Source organism: Podarcis vaucheri (genome assembly GCF_965113315.1).
Source record: "Podarcis vaucheri genome assembly, chromosome: 10".
Lineage (NCBI taxonomy): Eukaryota > Metazoa > Chordata > Lepidosauria > Squamata > Lacertidae > Podarcis > Podarcis vaucheri.
The window spans coordinates 29,735,504-29,754,069 of NC_138748.1; the positions used below are offsets into that span (position 1 = coordinate 29,735,504).

Here is an 18,566-nt window from a genome sequence, read left to right on the forward strand (position 1 = left end):
ATCAGGAAGCCAAATTTATTTGTTAGTTTTATAGATTTATTTTATAGTTTTAAATATTTGTATCAAATATTTGTTCAGTAGAGTTAGGTAAGGTACATGACAGTGGCTTAATAAATTAATGTTTGCTTTAAATATATAGTATCCATTTTATTTTATAGGTTATTAATGTGGATGATGACGGTAATGAGTTGGGTTCTGGTATAATGGAACTTACAGACACAGAACTAATCTTGTATACCCGTAAACGGGATTCTGTCAAATGGCATTACCTCTGTCTGCGCCGTTATGGCTACGATTCCAATCTCTTCTCATTTGAAAGTGGTCGAAGATGCCAAACTGGACCAGGTATGTATAATAGCTTTTTGCTTGTTCCTATAGAAGACCTAGAAAAGAGAAAGGGAGAGTAGTCACTAAACACCTGTATTTTGAACAACAGTTGGTCTGAATTAAAACAAACAGACAAAAAAACCTCCCCTGCGTTTTAATGAAATCCAGGTTAGTACTTCCTACCTTTCTGAAATCAGAAAAGGATTTATTCAGATCACCAAGTAGGAACCTTAAAATGATCAATCATCACTTAATACTTCAATATGCTAGTAAGACCTCTGCAGTGACCCATATCTTACCTGTCTATGAGAATATGCTGACTCATATAAAATGGAGCTACTTGGTTCACTCAGGGAAATTGCACTAGCCTGGTAGTTTACTTTGACCTGCTGACCATCTTGCCATACTTCTGAAATACCCCTCACTTTCTAAATCAACTCCCCCCGTAGCACGCAAGCACAGAAACTGGGTTGTTTTTGTTGGGGTTTTTTGGGGGGTACTGGTGCTGGTGGTGGAAGATATTGGGTTACAATCATGTATGTCAGAGATCAGTCAATTGCATACTGAATATATTGCAGCGCTTATGCCAAAAACTTGGATAGATTACTTGTTTACTTTAAAATATTAATAGCCTACCTTTGTGCCTTAGGGCCTCCAAAACTACTTACAATAATAGAATATCAACATACAGGAAAGCAGTTGGACAGAAGGTTAACTGAAGGAGTATAACAAGATTGCAGAGAAGCTAATGGATGTTTGATATCATTCTTGGTTATTTAGTACATATCCACACCTGAATCAGGGTTTTTTGGGAAGGGGGATTAGAAGGGAAATAGAGGTGATAAGATATGGAAACTTGACAAAAAATGAACAACCCTCTTAAAGAGGTCAGATGTGATATTACTGATGATCTAAAAATAATATGCAGAGAACTTGTCACTAAAAATGGGCCTCCCTGCTAGAGAAGTGGAAGGAAACCAATGCCACACATTTTAAAAAGGGAACCAATGGACAGCCAGGAAATTACAGGCTTATTAGCCAAACCTCTATCCCAAGTAAATTGGTTGAAGGCATAATTAAACCTAGACTTATTAAACATGCTAGGTGGAAGCCAGCATTGCACAAGCAGACTTATTTTTGCACAAAAGGACCTCACTTTTATTTCCTCTCTCCTGCGTGCCCCCCAAATCTGCTCCAGAGGGTTGGGGAAGTCTCTGAAGCAAATAGGAGTATGCTGGTGGGAGTAGTGGAAGGTGGAGGCTCGTTTTGTGAACAGAAGTCCATGCATGGGCACCATTGGATGCAATCCATAGAAGAACATATTTGAGGAAGAATCAGTATTGTATGGCTTCAGAAAAAGGAAGTGTTCTCAAAGCTTTGTTGTGCTTTGGCAAATATGTAGATAATCCAGTTGACATGGTATCCTTGGGAATTCCAAAAAGCTCTTTACAATATCCCTCTTCGAAGGTGCTTAACTTTTTATATCTTACATTTATATCCCACCTTTCCTCCAAGATGCTCATGATTCTCTTCCTCCCCATTTATCCTAGCAACAATCATGTACTATAATATTTGGTGATGGCTATTGTTTTGCATTACTTTTAAGAACATTTCATGGATGCTAGATGTGTCATTGGCTATTCTTCTCCACACTGAAAGACACTCAGTTGTTGGGGAGAAATAGGAAAGGGTTGCTACTTTCATGCCTTGTTTGTGGGTTTGATTGATTTTTGGAACTCACATAAATTGCCTTTTGTAAATCATATCTCAGCTCTAACCTCTCACCTAAAACTTTGGTATGGATATAAATTGGAAACATTTGTAAATCCTCAAAAGTGCAGTGCCATTTTTATTGATCGTGATGGGTTTGTTTGTTTTTACTAAAATTTATTATAGCAAAATTTATTAATCTTCAACCATTCTATTAGCTCCCAGTTGTATCTCGGTTAATGTTTGAAAGCAAGTACATGTATTTGGAGACAACTGTTTAACAGTGCTTTAGATTCCCCACTTAATCCTCATTAAGTACAGTGGTGCCTCGCAAGACGAAATTAATTCGTTCCGCAAGTCTCTTCGTCTTGCGAGTTTTTTGTCTTGCGAAGCATGGTTTCCCATAGGAATGCATTGAAAATCAATTAATGCATTCCTATGGAGACTGCCTTCAGACCAGGTCCGGGGACAGTCTGTCCCTGGACCTCTTCTGAAGGCAGGCCGGGGGAGAACGGCAAGCTCCGAGGACAGAGGTGAAGGGGCAGCGCTCCTTCGCCTCTTTCCTCGAACCTCTTCTGTAGGCAGGCGGGGGGAGAACGGCTTTTCCCCGAGCGCTTCTAAAGGCGGGCGGCGGTGAGGGAATCCCTTGGACCCCAGCCGGACTTCAAAAGAGCTGCAGGAAGTCCGGCTGGGGTCCAAGGGATTCCCTCCCAGCCGGACTTTCGTCTAGCGGGTTTTCCGTCTTGCGAGGCGTTCGTCTTGCGGGGTACCACTGTATTACTAAATGTGGCAGAATGAAGTGTGTTTATATGGTTTGTCTTCTGTAACTACCAAAAATTATCCCTTTTCTCTCCAGCCTGTTGTGTAAGCATCAGTGTTCCGACTTGTGTGAGGGACTGTGTTTATTTGTGGTGTTAAGTGTTGCTCGATTTAATAGCAATCATAAGGAAAACAATTTAATTTCCCAACAGTGTACCGTATATTTACATTATGAGCTACAGCTTCACAGTGTCATCTCTAGTTGGTGGACCATGAAAGCATTTTCAGAGGTCGTATCAGTTGAACCATAATTCTTAAAATGCAAAGCAGACCTCCATAAAAAAGAAGATATCTACCAAATAACAGTGGAATGCCACAAATCTTACAATTATATTCTATTCAGAAAATGGTCACAAGTACATAGATTCAACTTTTAGATCAACTTCTCTTGAAGCAGGCATAAAGAATTGCTGTGGGGAATGAGCATCTTCTCAATCAGTTCAGTTATGGCTGTTTTCTTATGTGCCCCCTGATTCCTAATGAGGTTCAGATGACACTACTGGTTGCTACTGGGAAAAGTCACACACCCCCCCCGTCAAAGTAGTATTGTGTTCCATAAAGCATATTTAGGGTTGTGATGAAAGTTGCATTGATGGAACTTGTTTCTATATAACAGGTTAATATGTTAGTTAACCAAAAGCATTGCTATAAAACCTGTGTTTTGGGTGTCCCTCAGTGAGAGCATCAGTAATGGTGGGTAGGCTTTCTTATGCAATAACTTGCCAGTCATTTCCTAAAATGCAGGGACAAAGAGGAATTTGATTTTTAAATAATGTTTCTAAATGCAAAAGTCAGTATTCAAAACAATGCTTTGTATCCACTGAAGTTTACCTTTTAGTGCCAGGGCTTCTGCATTTTGCAATGGAGCTCCAGCTCCTTTTCTCATGTGTGCTCCAAATCTGTTTGGGGGTTGCCCCAACCCTCAGGGGCAGATTTGGCAGAGGAAAAGGAAAGAAAGTTGCATTGCCAGGTGGAAGCCCTTATGTTAGTTGGACAACTGGGTTGGATACAACCCACAGTTTCACAGATGTTAAAGGATATAATTAGATGAGTGTACTGTGTACCAGTTATACCACAGAAGAATGTTGGATGAGTTATAGGGCTTGTGTTTAGTTCATGCCTCTGCAGATGTTCAGGGCAAGTGCTTAGGGTTCGTCAGTAGACGTTCAGTTGGGAAATAATTGTCAGTTGTCTGAAGACAGAAAGTTCATAAGCTGTTGTAATAAAATACAAGAGCTTCCAGTGTTTCATAGAGCAGAACCATTGAAATGGACTTGAGTAATTTTATTGATGTTGGTAGGTCTACTCCAGTGTTTCCCAGACTTGGGTCTCCAGCTGTTTTCTGACTATGTCCCTGACCTAGGTCCTGCTAGCTAGGGATGATGGGAGTTGTAGTCCAAAAAGAGCTGGAGACGCAAGTTTTGGAAACACTGGTCTACTCTAAGTATGGCTAACATTGACCGTGAACCACTAATTGTACTCAAAGCCCATTAAGAAAAGGATTCCATTTCTGTTGTGGACAAATTTTGGTGTATTCATTATTTTATTTAGCAGCTACTTTGGAAAAATATGGACTTTTTGTAGCACTGTGGATCACAGTCCATTTAGTCTGAAGCATTCTCTGAATAGGTTTTATAGCATAAATGAGTTGTTGAGCGCAACTGGTAGACAACTGTGGAGATAATGCCAAATTTAGTTGATGACTAAATACATGAATATTTGAGAGTGTGCATGACACAATTAGATACTGTCTAGAACTTTTTTGTTACTATATTTGAAATTTGCTCAAGGTACTCCTGCTCTTAACACACAACCAATTTACTAAAATTTTCAGGTTTTACAATCTGCTACCACACCTAATTGTGTTGGCTGAAACAGAGTAGTGGACAATAGTTTTGATATGTTAGATAAGCTAAAGCTCAGCAGTAGCAAAAACACATACTTGTTAACAAGAATGTCAACTTTAACTTAATGCTTTCAATGGAAGAATAATCCAAAGCTGCCAACTGCACTGGTTCTCTTTGCTGATGATGGTAAGTTGGGCTCCCTCTGCTGTCAAAAGACAAAGTGGAACAATACTAGAGGAAAATCCATGGTATTGTCTACTTTGTTTCTGTGTCTATCCTTGAGACCAAAACCAAATTGGCTTTGTCTGTATCACCCAAATCTGTTTTATATTCCTTCTTCCCTTAACCTTCACATAAACTTGTACCCTTTGCCAGACCCTTCTTACCTCTTTGTATAGGAATTTTATATTGATTTTGTTACAAATATCGAGCAGAAAATCTGAAATACAATTTTGCTCAGCAAAACCGTGTTCTTTCAGGGGCTACTGCTTACCAATAAAGTTTTGTTTCCTGAATTTTCTCTCTCTGGTTATTGCTGCTTTATCCACTTTACCTTTTGTTTAAATCTGTGATCATGAGGAATTTAAAACTTTTCAATATATATATATAAAAGGGGTTCAACATAATTTAGTTTGATAGGTCTTTTTTATTAACAGGTATGTGCTTAAATGGACTGTACAACACCTGTTATTGGAAGCTTACTCTATTCATTAAAGGTATCTAACAGATTCTGTGTTGTTGTAGGAATATTTGCCTTCAAGTGTGCTCGTGCTGAAGAATTATTTAATATGTTGCAAGAGATCATGCAGAATAATAGTATAAATGTGGTTGAGGAGCCTGTAGTAGAAAGGAATCCACATCAAACAGAGATGGACGTTCCAAGAACACCCCGCACACCTACCAGTAAGTTTATTTTTTCTGCGTGTTGAATATGACACTTGAGCTCATTTACCATGTTCTCATTTGAAGGTCTTAAAATTCATCATAAGATTGAGACCTCATCGATTTCAGATGATGAATATTGCAGGTGAATTCACCCACATCTGCTGTTATTTCCCAAGCATCCATGCATGCTAATTGGTTGTTACAGCAAATAATAAAAGAGTGCCATTCAATACAATAGGGTAACTGGATTTTCTTTTTAATCAGCACCTGGGTTGAGTGGGCAGAGTCTACCCAACGGGTATCCAAGGTATCCTTCCTATGGAGATGCTTCATCACATCCCTCCAGCAGACACCCTTCCGTAGGGAGTGCCCGTCTTCCTTCAGTAGGCGAAGAGTCAACACATCCCTTGCTTGTAGCAGAGGAGCAAGTAAGTGATTTTGGGTCTGACTTCACAGTTGTCATATCCCAGTCTTAATTCTCTTCCGCTTTCTCATGATTGCTGTGATAGTATAAATCTCTATTGAAATCATTGCCAGTCTTGTTCTCTATGGTAGAATTGCTCTGAAGCAGGTTTCTGGACTGAGTACCTACCCCTTTGGGATATGACCGAAAAATGTGGTCATAAGGAAAAATGGAGTTGGACAATGTGTGAGGCAGCCATGTGACCCCACAGCTGACATGCTATTCTGTCTTTTGCAGGTCCATACATATGTGAATACAACAGGTGTACAGGAGGAAAGAAAAAACAGGCCAAGTGTGCGTACACCTCTGGAGCGAAGGGTTTCTAATGCAGAAACAAGCAAGGCAAGGGAAGATGAAACTTGTCCAGATGACAGAGATGCCCAGGTTGTACTGGAACCTGAAGGAGTCAAATTTGTTTTGGGTCCAACGCCTGTCCAGAGGCAGTTAATGGAAAAAGAAAAAACTGAATCCAGTGGGAACAGTACTCAAGGTGGTGGAAACACTACTGAAACTAGTGCCAACAGTACTCAAGCTAGCGCAAGTAGTAACAATGAATGGGACACTGGGTACGACAGTGACGAACGCAAAGAAGTTTCCTCTGGTAACAAAATAGCGTATGAAAATGTAAATAGGTTGTCTATCCCTGGTGCCCCAGGACTCAGGAGAGGTCGTCTGATATCATCCAGTACCTCTGATACCCAGAATATCAACAATTCCGCTCAGAGGAGAACTGCATTGCTAAATTATGAAAACCTGCCATCTTTGCCTCCAGTTTGGGAAGCCCACAAGCTAAGTAAAGAGGAGGATGACAGTTTAGGACCAAAGACACCGTCTCTGAATGGCTATCACAATAATTTAGACCCCATGCATAATTATGTCAATACAGAGAATGTGACGGTGCCATCAAGTGCTCACAAAGTGGAATATGCAAGACGCCGGGACTGTACCCCAACGGTCTTTAACTTTGATATTAGGCGACCAAGTTCAGAACACAGGCAGCTCAATTATATACAGGTTGATTTGGAAGGTGGCAGTGACTCTGACAACCCTCAGACTCCAAAAACTCCTACCACGCCACTTCCACAGACTCCAACCAGGCGCACAGAGCTGTATGCTGTGATAGACATTGAAAGAACAGCTGCTATGTCAAGCTTGCAGAAAGCACTGCCACGTGACGACGGTACTTCTAGAAAAACTAGACATAATAGTACTGACCTGCCTATGTGAGCCTGGAAAGCATTAGTTAAATCATTTGCACCTTTTTGAAGTTTTTTTTTTAAATGAATGCTCTGTTTTGATTTTTAAATGCTACACCACATGTTATAGATCGATAGATTTTTTTCTGAATGCTTCATGTCATGTGCTTATTTAAAGGGAATTTAAGATAGAAAGAGTATTGAATAACACTGTTTCATTTTACAATGGTAGTTAACAGCTTTCAGACAGTGTTGCCATCTTCTTATAGTGCCTATTGCATTGGCTGAAAGTTGGATAACATGCCAGTTCTGGCAGACTTGGCCATGTGCCTAAAGTCACTGAAGGCATTATGACACTTTTTTTAATGCCTCCTGAAACTTCGTATTAACAAGCAGGTCAGTATTTTCTCTCATAGCGTAGTCCCGTAGATTCACATATTCCAGTTGAATTTATGGCATCATGTGGCATCAACGAGAGAGATTCTGGTCAGTTTGGGTTGAGCCATAACAGGGTACAAATTCCTTTTATCTAGCATGTGTGGGCTTAATGATGGTCTGGCACATAAATCAGTGCTTAGTTGATGGGAGAGGATGACAGGCAGCTGTCATCCTCTAAAGCCCTTCCAGTAGGAGCAGCTTGTGACGGTCCTGCACTGTGTAAGTCTATTAATAAAGTCAATTACTAAATTTGAAATTTTAATACTGAGTAGAGTGCCATTACTTACGAGTGGCTGACTTGGGAGGGATGAAATCAGCAGTTTCATAAATATATTAGAGTATCATTTAGCACTTGGTTTCAGTCCTTGAAATAATGACCAGATGCACTTTAAAACCACTGACCATAAATCCAGCAGGTAGTAATTTTTTTAAAATGCTGTTTTGTCACAGATTCATTTGCACTTCAGAAAGACACTGTGTTGCAGTTCAAGGTTTTGTTTTTTGCTTTTTGCTTTGTCAAATCAAAAGTAGCAGTGACTAATCTGAAGAAAGTGTACCATTTAGCATGGAAGTAAGATAAACTCACACTTTTGTGTGTGTAAAGGTGGCATAAGGAATATGGTATGGTACTGTATTGATAAAGAGCTATAAATTGTTTTTGGCCAGGATGCAGTGGATGGCATTCCTGACTTTCCTTACTGCTGGAGCCCTCTTTGTCCCATTATGCCCCCCATCCCACAAAGGGCTGCTCCCAGAAACTTATTGAGAGCAACATCCCATGCAGCTGAAAGAAAAAAAATCAGCAATCGTTCCATGTAGATGCAGAATCACTATCTGCTGCGGTTGCATAGAGCTCTTTGGATTCCAACTTAGATTTGTTTCTTCAGACCATCCTGAGAAAAGAGCTTCAGGATTGACTTGCCACTGTCGCATGTGAGAGGTCACACCAGGGTTCTCTTTACGTCAGTGTTCCCTTTCATCACAGTCTGAAATTGGCCTTGGCTTAGATCCACTACAGACTTCCAAGTGGCAGCTTCAGGTTTTTCCTGTACAGTTGTACAGATATTTGTGAAGTAATTCGCAATTACATTTAATGTATGGTCAGATCTTTCCATTCTGTAAAATGTCTTTGCTCTTTCTTGCTTTTCATTTTGCGTCGCCATCTCTCCTGTACAGCCTTTAAGTTGCATACTGTTAATTCTGTACATAGCTCTTGTTCATTGTATTTTATATGTTTCCTTTTGTTCAATTTCCATGTTGTTATGGGAAAGCTTTTGGGGAGGCCCACGTATAATATTGTCCCTTATCAGAAAGGCCTTCTTTACTTGCACAAATGGAATGGTGCATTATAGATGTTTGAGTACAAACAGTTCCCTGGCACCTTAGAGAGGGGCGTATAGAGATGTGAGCATGTATTGGCTTCTTCCAGATAACATTTGCAGGTCAATGTAGCAGTCAGAATGCTGGGCTTGACTATATCCTATGCTTTACCAAAACAAGCCGGTAAAGTGGTTGTACAAGTAATAGTTTGCTTGAGTTGGATAAGGGCCACAGCTCAGTGGTAGAACACATGCTTTGCTTGCAGAAGGTGCCAGGTTCAATCCCTAACATTTCCAGATAGGTCTTGTCTGAAACCCTGCATAGCCGCTCCAGTTCGTGCTGTCAGTGCTGAGCTAGATGGACCAATAATGTGACTTTTGGTATAAGGCAGCTTCCTATGTTCTTGTCTGCATCTGGGTTCTGTGAAACGGAGACCCCAGTCCTAAACATCTGCAATGGGGTATCTGCCTAGGATTCTAAGCATGAAATCCTTTCAGTGCTGCCATAATGTGCTTTTTGTGATACGGTTCTGTTATTGACATCAGTGTGTTGCCAGCAGAGCAAGTCTTTGAATGGAGGAGCTACTGAATATGTAGAGAATATCTGGAAGTAATATCTCTGGATATATAAATGTAACCCGTTTTGTTTGCTAGTTTAACTATCACTGAATATTCCCAGTATACCTGGCATCTGCTGATCTTCCCTGGTAAATTTATCCAGTCGTCCCTCGGTTTCACAGTAAAAGAAGCTTGCAAAGCAACATCACAGCAACACAGAGTAGCTGAGCCTGCAATTGCAAAGGAAAAAATAGCTGTTAAAAACTGGTATGAGACCATGGAGAGATCTAACAATTTCAAGACATTTTAAAGGATCCTAGGGGCAGGGGTGGAATTCTGGTGTGTTTTCCTCACCAGAAAAAGAATTCCAGAAATTATGTAAAAAATGGAAATATATATATATATATAAGCATACTATCTTATCAAACATAAACTTTCCTTCTTTAAAAACACAAAATGTAGTATGTTTTAGAACATATTGGTACTGTTTAGTTTATTTATGAAATTTAAAGTTATAAACATCTTTATTTTATTTAAACAATAATTGCAAATCTATCCAGGGTTAGAGTGCAGCAGTTAAAAATTCCATGTCGAAGGTACCTTGCCAATGTTCACTTGGAAAAATAAGGAAAAAATGAAATGAAATACAGTATTGAAGCCATCAATACTGTAGTAAACAAAGGAAAGCATGGGCTTAAAATAGTATTGTAAACTTAAATATTTTCATGCGGAAACAGAATATGCTATATTTTAAGAGAGAAGCTCTGGAAGTACACATTCCTATAATATAATAGCGGTTTTACATTTGGATAGTCTGTTAATAATATATTATAGGGTTATTATACTTAAACAGTTACTATACTTGGAATCCAGACCCATGCAGAGTTACAGACCAGCTCTAACAGCCCTGATCTGTGCTGTAAGAGGGATTATGATATGGTGGAGGTATCCCATCTGCCCAGGCTCCACCAGTGGATGGGCCTAGCTGCTGAAATGGTGATGATTGAGTAGTTAATGCTAGTGGTGTTTCTGCTGGTGATACCAAGGGTAGGACGCCCAAACCAGGATATTGCTAGAGGGAAGGGGGAGGCACAGCTAGCAAAGTAGCTTAAAAATTAAAATCCTGTCTTCCACTCTGGTCAATTCTGTGCCATGCCCTGTTCCTACCTGAGCAGGGTTAAGATTTCTCTGTTAATTGGCTTGAGCGCCACTGAATTCAGTGGAATTTGCTTTTGAGTAAACATACATAGGAACAGCTGGAGCATTCACTGGAACTGCAGAGAAAATTATCTCTCCTGAACAGTTACTTGTTTTATTTATATCCCATATGATCTCAGTAAATATAATTGCAGATAGTAGCATAACTTGTGTTTTTTTGCTCTGAAAGATCCATAGGTTCTGAATCTATAAACTTTCAATTGGAACTTCATGGACTTCAAATAAGGACCAATTTCCTGTGAATTTTGAATTAAGTCTTAGTGTGTTGCTTTTCCGATCATAGCAGCAGTGCTTTTATCACTAACATTTACTACCTTGGTCTGAGAGATTTTCAACACTGTGAACTGACTGCATAGTGATTTTACTTTAAAACTGGTTTTTAAAAAGTATTTTCCTCATTCTGAAAGAAAATGCTGCATATTTTTTTTTCTATGTTTCCCAAAACTTTCTTGTAGATGGGAAACTAACATATCTCAGTACAGGAAAAATACATATAATTCAGGTTTTTTTTTCTTTTGGGCCATCACATCTCTATATACATGCCCTTCAAATTGAACAAAACAGATCAATTTAACAGATCATTTTTTTTAGAAAAAAAGCTAAGTGTCTTCCAAAAAAAGTTGAGTTCCATACACAAACCCTCCAAAAAATCACTTAAACTCTTGTTTTGGCTTGGTATATAAAAAAAGACTCTGGCAAAGCTGCTTTTCTGTTCAGTTATAAAGTTGCCTTCATTTCAATGACATTTTAAGAACTGACATTTTAAGAACTCAGCTGCCTAAAAATACCTTCCTGCTCATATTTATATGAGAATGTAGTGAGATATACAGCTAGAATCCTTCATGATGGAAATGACAGAAGGAATGGGACGTTGTGAATTCTTTTGGAAACAAATCATTTCTTTTTCTCTGTCCATCAATGAATGGTGCTTGGAAGTAAATAACCTGGTACTTGAGAAGTTAGGGGACTATAGATACTCTCTGAAAGCAACTGTACATTGAATGTGTCAGGATAATCTGAAATCCTGTTAAATATATTTCAGCTAACTGGATCCTGATTGGCAGGACTGCATGGTGTTAAGCTCTATAATTTTGCTTGAGGAAAATAGGTATTATGAAATATACAGTAGAATGTAAAAGGAAAGAGGATACGATCATAATTTATTTTTGAGAAAAGCTTAGATTTGATCAATTGTCTTGCATCGTTCCCCTTAATCATCTTTTGTGTCTTATGTACCTGAACACTATCTCCTTGCATGTATGTTTGAAAGAAACTAGGCTAGCTCTTTATCCTTTTCTGACATCCGAAATAGCTGTCATGGTTTTGTCTCTGTCTCTTCAGGGAGACAGTGTGTCTAATTAGCTGCTATCAAATGACAAGATATGCACTTTATTGGAGACTCATCAAAGTTGGGATGCAGTCATCATTAGCAGATTTGAGTCTCTGTTTGTCATCAGTATTAATGTTTGCATTGGATCTGCAATGTGCTTAGTAGGAGAGCACTGAACACATACTTTTTGGAGAAATAACTTGCATGATGTTGACATTTCCTTCACAATATCCTGCAAAAAGTGGCAATAACCTTTCAGTAATACTATTCACATTTTTTTTTGCCTGAAAAGTACACAAGACACCATTTCTGTGCTGTCTTTATGTTATAACATTAGCTGTAAATCATCCAGTCATTTCGATATCACAGAAGGGCACAGCGTAGGTGTGCCTACTGCTTCATTTTGAAGTCTTTACAGTGTAATATTTTTTGTTGTGAAAAGTACAAGATACGATGTTATAGGTTGACATACTTGCAAAAACAAGGTTTTACCAGAGGTGCTAATGAACATGTGCATATTCTGGAAACTCCTCAATTAATTCCTTTAAAATCATAAATCTCACTCTCTGAATTTTCCATCTCCAGGGTTCTTTGTGTGTGTCAGCAAAATCCAAATTCTGTTGTTACACCAGTCAGATGTGCATATGCTGATTTTGCATGCTTTCCTAAGAGAACTGTATTTTGGAATACCGTAACAGAATAGAATGGGAGGGCTAATTGGATGGAGGCTATTTAGGTTTGTAGATGCAGGTGTCGAAAAATAGGAGCAAAGAGCTGTGGCAGGCACTAAAAGGAGGTTCCTAGGTCACAGGAAGTCCTGACTCTCCTTAGATAACATAGATTTCACAAGACTTCAATCACATATTCCCAAGCTTTTTTTCAGCTACCAGATTCTTTGAAAAGAATAAAAGAAGCTGGTATTGATTCCCAGGGTGTCAGATTTTTGTGTCCAATTGTGCTCGTGCAGCAGTCATGCAGAGATACTGAACACATATTCAGCCTTAAGCACCTATCACCTGGACAGGATACTCTGCTGAATTGATCAGTTGATGAGCCCAAGTTGAGTAGCAGTCTAGTAAAATGTGATTTAAGAGAATAATATTGCCAACCACCTTTTTAAGTCTACCCATTTTTCAGTAAAGTGCTTTATTTATACTAAAGGCAAAAAATTGCCACGCCTAATGCAGATAAGTGGAGAAAGTATCAGTGTAGGGAAAACTCTTTGCAGGTGTTTGCTTAATTGCTGTATTGGGGTTTTTTTGTACAACGTGGTACAGTGGTACCTCGGGTTACAGATGCTTTAGGTTACAGATGTTTCAGGTTACAGACTCCACTAACCCAGAAATAGTACCTCGGGTTAAGAACTTTGCTTCAGGATGAGAACAGAAATCGTGCTCTGGCAGTGCAGCAGCAGCGGGAGGCCCCATTAGCTAAAGTGGTACCTCAGGTTAAGAACAGTTTCAGGTTAAGAACAGACCTCCGGAACAAATTAAGTTCTTAACCCGAGATACCACTGTACCTGATACTCGTGCAAAAGTGGGCACAGTAAACAACGTCCCATGAATTCTATGGTGGTGCTCAATTTTCTTGCACAACATTGTGTGCTAAGGAGGTATCAGCATATTGCTTGGTTGGTGCCGATTGAATCTTGTGTTCTCCTCTCTTTGTGACTGCTGCTTCACCTCTCTCTCATTCTCCATTCACTTTTATTACAATTTTTCAGCAAACTTGCACTGTTGCACCCATTCACTTCTCTGACAAAATCAGCGTCATGGGCCTGTCAGGCAAGCAATGTCCAGAGTGACGAATTAACTCTGTATTGTCAAATGCACACATAAAAGTTAGGAAAAGGCATGCCCATCAGTCCTGCATCTCTCAGCTACTCCTAGGCCTCCACTGGATGAGGCAGTTGTCGCTCCCGACCTGTGTGCAAAGAGGCAATGACTGCCTTCATGTAACCTGTTTCTGCTCCTCCTGCTTCAATCCTCTGCTGGTTCTGGGAGACAGTGGAGCAGGAGAGGTGAGGGCAGAAGGAGAAGGTGTGGAAGTCCTTTCCCCTACACCAGCCTGACCTGTCTTCCTCCTGCACCCGTTCTTTCCTCTCCAACCCTGCAGCTTCTCCTGCCTCTGACTCTCGATCTGGCTATTACAGGCTGTCCCAGATCACTTATCTCTTTCCAAGTCAGTCTCCAACCTCTCTTCTGGAGCCCATTCCTCAGTATCCAAGCAGTCCCTGACAATTAAAGGTAAAGGTAAAGGTACCCCTGCCCGTACGGGCCAGTCTTGACAGACTCTAGGGTTGTGCGCTCATCTCACTCTATAGGCCGGGAGCCAGCGCTGTCCACAGACACTTCTGGGTCACGTGGTCAGTGTGACAAGCTGCATCTGGCGAGCCAGCGCAGCACACGGAACGCCGTTTACCTTCCCGCTGGAAAGCGGTCCCTATTTATCTACTTGCACCCGGGGGTGCTTTCGAACTGCTAGGTTGGCAGGTGCTGGGACCGAGCAACGGGAGCGCACCCCGCCGCGGGGATTCGAACCGCCGACCATGCGATTGGCAAGTTCTAGGCGCTGAGGTTTTACCCACAGCGCCACCCGCGTCCCTTCCCCTGACAATTAGGAAGGCTTATAATAGAAACAGAGCATCTGAGTACTGCATGATCCTGGCAGAACACCTGAGCACTGCAGTCCCAGGCACCAGCTATGTACAACCACGTTTCACAGTTGTCTTGTATCCTGTTCTCTCTTTCCTCCTATTTAATGCTTACTGGGGGTTTTCTTCACCCTGGAATTAAGTTAGAAAGTATATGGGTGCAATTGCATGCAATCTGGACGTGGGGAGCACATATGCACAGGATACTTCCTTCCCCAGATTTTATTTGTGGGCCAAGGAAATAAAGTCAATGTGAGAAAATGTTGGTGCTGACACATGTAGCGTGCATAGATTGTACAAAGTTCATTTATTAAACAGACAAGATAGAAATACTTTGCTTGAAATTTCAGTTGTCAGTGGTACTATTTAACAGCATTTGATGATACACAGATTTATATTGGGATAGACCTAAGCAGTATTGCGTGTGATCTCCCTTTAAAAGGACACATTTGTGAATTTGGTTACGGTGTTGGATTCATAAATCCTTTTTTCCCATTTCTTGAAGGTTGATCCCTTTTAATTTTACCAAGTAAAGGTTGAAGCAGATACCCACCTCTTAAAATCCAAAAACACAAGGAACCTAAAACCCATCTCTTAAAAAGTAATAATAACACTCACAGTAAAATGATCAGTGACTGTATTTACCTTTTGCTCTCTCTTCACAGTAGCATGACTTGATAAAAACCATAAGAGTTTCCACACCTTTAACAGTCATATAAAATGCTACTCTTCTGTGCAACTGTTCACCTTATTTCACATTCCGTCCCCCAATTAATTTTTTTACAGTTCTTTTAATTTAAAATATCCTAAATGAATGTTTCTGATGCATGTTTCAAGGTAAAAAAAGAAAGTGTAACTTGAACTTGCATTATTGTCCAGTCTGAAATTACTTCTTTTAGATGATGCATACCAGTGTAAATTTAGTGAGTGGAATGACTTTGGTTTTCATTTTTTGATCTTCAGGTATGGTCAAGATTTTTCTCAAATGTTTGTCAATAGTTTTGCCGGGCTATTATGACAGTATACTAAACTGGGTACAGGGAACGGTGAGTGGGAAGAAGCTCATGAAACAGGACTTTCCTTCTGCCTCCACCCCCTGAAAAGCCATACTTGAGGACCCTCCTAGGAGAGGTACCTTGTGCAAGTGGTTGCCTCTGTTTATTATGCAGTTTCCCATCTCCCCCAACAACCACCTGCAGCACTAAGAGAATCACCTTTATGCAGTGCTTTTTTTCTTAAAAAATGTTTAGGAGTACTCTCATTTTCCTACTCATATTGAAATACTGTCCCTCATATTGAAATACTGTCCCAAACTTAGATTCACAAAATATTTAGGGGTATGCGTACACCTACGTCCCCCCAGAAAAAAAAGCACTGCCTTTATGACTAAAGGAGATGTGGAACAGGGAAGAGTGTATGGGAATATTCACTTCAGCAAGCTTCCTCCTCACAATTCTCTGGATCCGGCCCAAAGTTTACTCCAGTTTAACATAGACTTTTGTGTGAAATAAGGAAAATAGAAATTAATATCTGATGAAGTCCCTGAAATGTTAATTAAAAACAAAGCTACTTTTTGAACTGAATTTACAAAGCACAGTTGAAATACTCTCATCATTTTTAAGGCTGGTAACGTATATCTGAAGTACATGTCTTCTGCTATATCTGTTCCGTTTTATGTAAAAAAAGTATGACTGTCGTTAAGAATTAAATCATTGGTTCCTGTGGCACAGGGCAGTCTTCCTGTGTGTTCACAAAGGCCCTACCATAGAATGGCTTCTTTCTTCATGAACAGTTCCTTTGAAATCTACCACAGAAGTGTCCGTGAATGGGGCCAGAACCTTGATCTGCGGCTAGGGGCTGGAGCACATCAATATAAATCTGATTAAGGCCATAATATATATGAGACATGAGGCATGTCTGACACCTTTGTGCTTGTTCAAACAAATTAACATAGTATTGTAAAATTAGCCACAAGTTTGCATTGGTAGTCACTTCCCTCTGTTCCAGAATCTCTTTGCAGTGAAAAAAGGGGGGCAGAGTTAGGAATTAAAGTCTTCTCATGCAGAGCTTTTATGTCCACATTGTCTTAGCTGAGAACATGAGGTATCATCATCAAACAGGATGATGTTGCTTTTTGATATATTCGCAAATGACCTGAAAATGTAACTGAAAAAGTTTTATTCCTGTTTATGGTCAGAACTGAGGTTACTTTCTGAATTTCATGTTCCTTAGTGCTTTGATTTTTTGAGGTATTGTATGTGAAACAAATGATCTTAAAAATGGAGAAGGTCCTTCACTCAGGAATTTCTATACTTTTTGTTTAGCAACGGATGTCAACAACCTGAACTCCCTGTTAATTTCCAATGCAATATATACATATATATAAATATATAATATTATATAAAGATACATATATGGTACTAATTCTATATTTCCCCTGATATTTGCCAAACCTTGAATGCAGGCAGTTGTCTTGTTTGTAAGGCATTGATTGCTACTGAATGTATAGGAAATGCTTCCATTTTGTAAAAGGAAATAGTGTTTGTATGGTATACCATATTATGGCATGTCCCAACCAGCAAGTATGGTGCCTTTCTTTTTTTTAAACATAAACATGTCATTTCATTGTAGCATCACCTTCAGCTATGTCTTCTGAAACATTGCTTCCCTAACCCTGCACTGTGGTTCCGAAGTTATGGTACAGCCCAGCTAAAATCTTAGCATGAAAACAGACAATAACAGTCCTGTAATCACCAGTGTGCCACAAATGCATTTATTAAATGCATAAATATACATTTCTATGAAAGCCAAAATTGTATTTGTATGTTACTTTTTTGTCATTACATTGTAAAATACTGTAAATTTGTTGTTGTTATTTGTTCTAATTTTGCATTATAATTTTTTTCCTACATAAAGACATCCTACATAGCGACTTTGTATAAAAGTAGCTTTCTAGAGTTTATTTTATAAAAATAAAAAATTCTAAAGAGTTGCCAAAATCCTTCTGAAAAATTCACAAACTTGTTTCAAACCACCCCTCTCCCACTGTGGTTTGTTTCAAACATTCCATGCTTCCTTTTAAGCAAAATTGACATTTATACTACACATAGTATGTTTTGTTTTTCAAGATTCATATACTACCATTTAATTTTGGCGTGCTTTGTCATTCAGCTTACCAGATGATGTCAGTTTCAAAATGTATTATGTAATATTGAAAACATCCCCTCACCAGTGCCAGCTTCATACGAATTGTAGCATGGCAATAAAATAATGATTTTTACTATGTAAGTGTTCAGTGCTTCTTGGGTGGATGGGAGAAAGGGTGTTTTCAGGTGTTTGTATTTTGTACTTTTTCTTACAGTCAAGTCAACTGTAAAGATAATCTGCTTTTAAGTACACATCCCATTAATTTGCTATTTAATAGTCTCTCCTGTTGGATTGAAAGCCACCAAACCTAGTTAGTGCTTGAGCAGAGAAACTTGAAGGCTGGGTTAAAACTATGGTGAACTCCCTTTGTCGTTTCTGTAGAGAGAGTGGTTTTGTGTAGTACCGTTCAAAAATGCAAGTTTTCCTTCTCCACCTTTAAATGGTGGAGTCTGTTAATAGCTTCTGGCTATTATTTTTGCTAAGAGGTTAAATTGGGCCAGATCAGAGGGGTGTCTAACCATTATCTCCCATCTTGAAGTCCAGGTCTCTGACATTTGTGGCGAGCCAGTACAGTATTTAGAACTTTCGGTTTTGCCTAATTAAAATATATATATAAATACCACTGTGTTGGACTGCTATACCCAGAACTAACAGCT

The 18,566-nt window shown here is 39.4% G+C and overlaps 1 protein-coding gene across 2 annotated transcripts in view; it reads left to right on the forward strand.

The window, feature by feature from the left end:
• FRS2 (fibroblast growth factor receptor substrate 2) overlaps window positions 1-18,046 on the forward strand; it is a 41,194-nt gene extending 23,148 nt beyond the window's left edge. For both annotated transcript variants that reach the window (XM_082241117.1, XM_082241118.1), the window contains exons 4-7: window positions 159-345; window positions 5,448-5,606; window positions 5,853-6,016; window positions 6,289-18,046. In XM_082241117.1, the coding sequence (XP_082097243.1) occupies window positions 159-345; window positions 5,448-5,606; window positions 5,853-6,016; window positions 6,289-7,278 (1,500 nt within the window). In that variant the 3' untranslated portion in view covers window positions 7,279-18,046. The remainder of the gene's footprint in view (window positions 1-158; window positions 346-5,447; window positions 5,607-5,852; window positions 6,017-6,288) is intronic.
• Window positions 18,047-18,566: the final 520 nt, after the last annotated feature.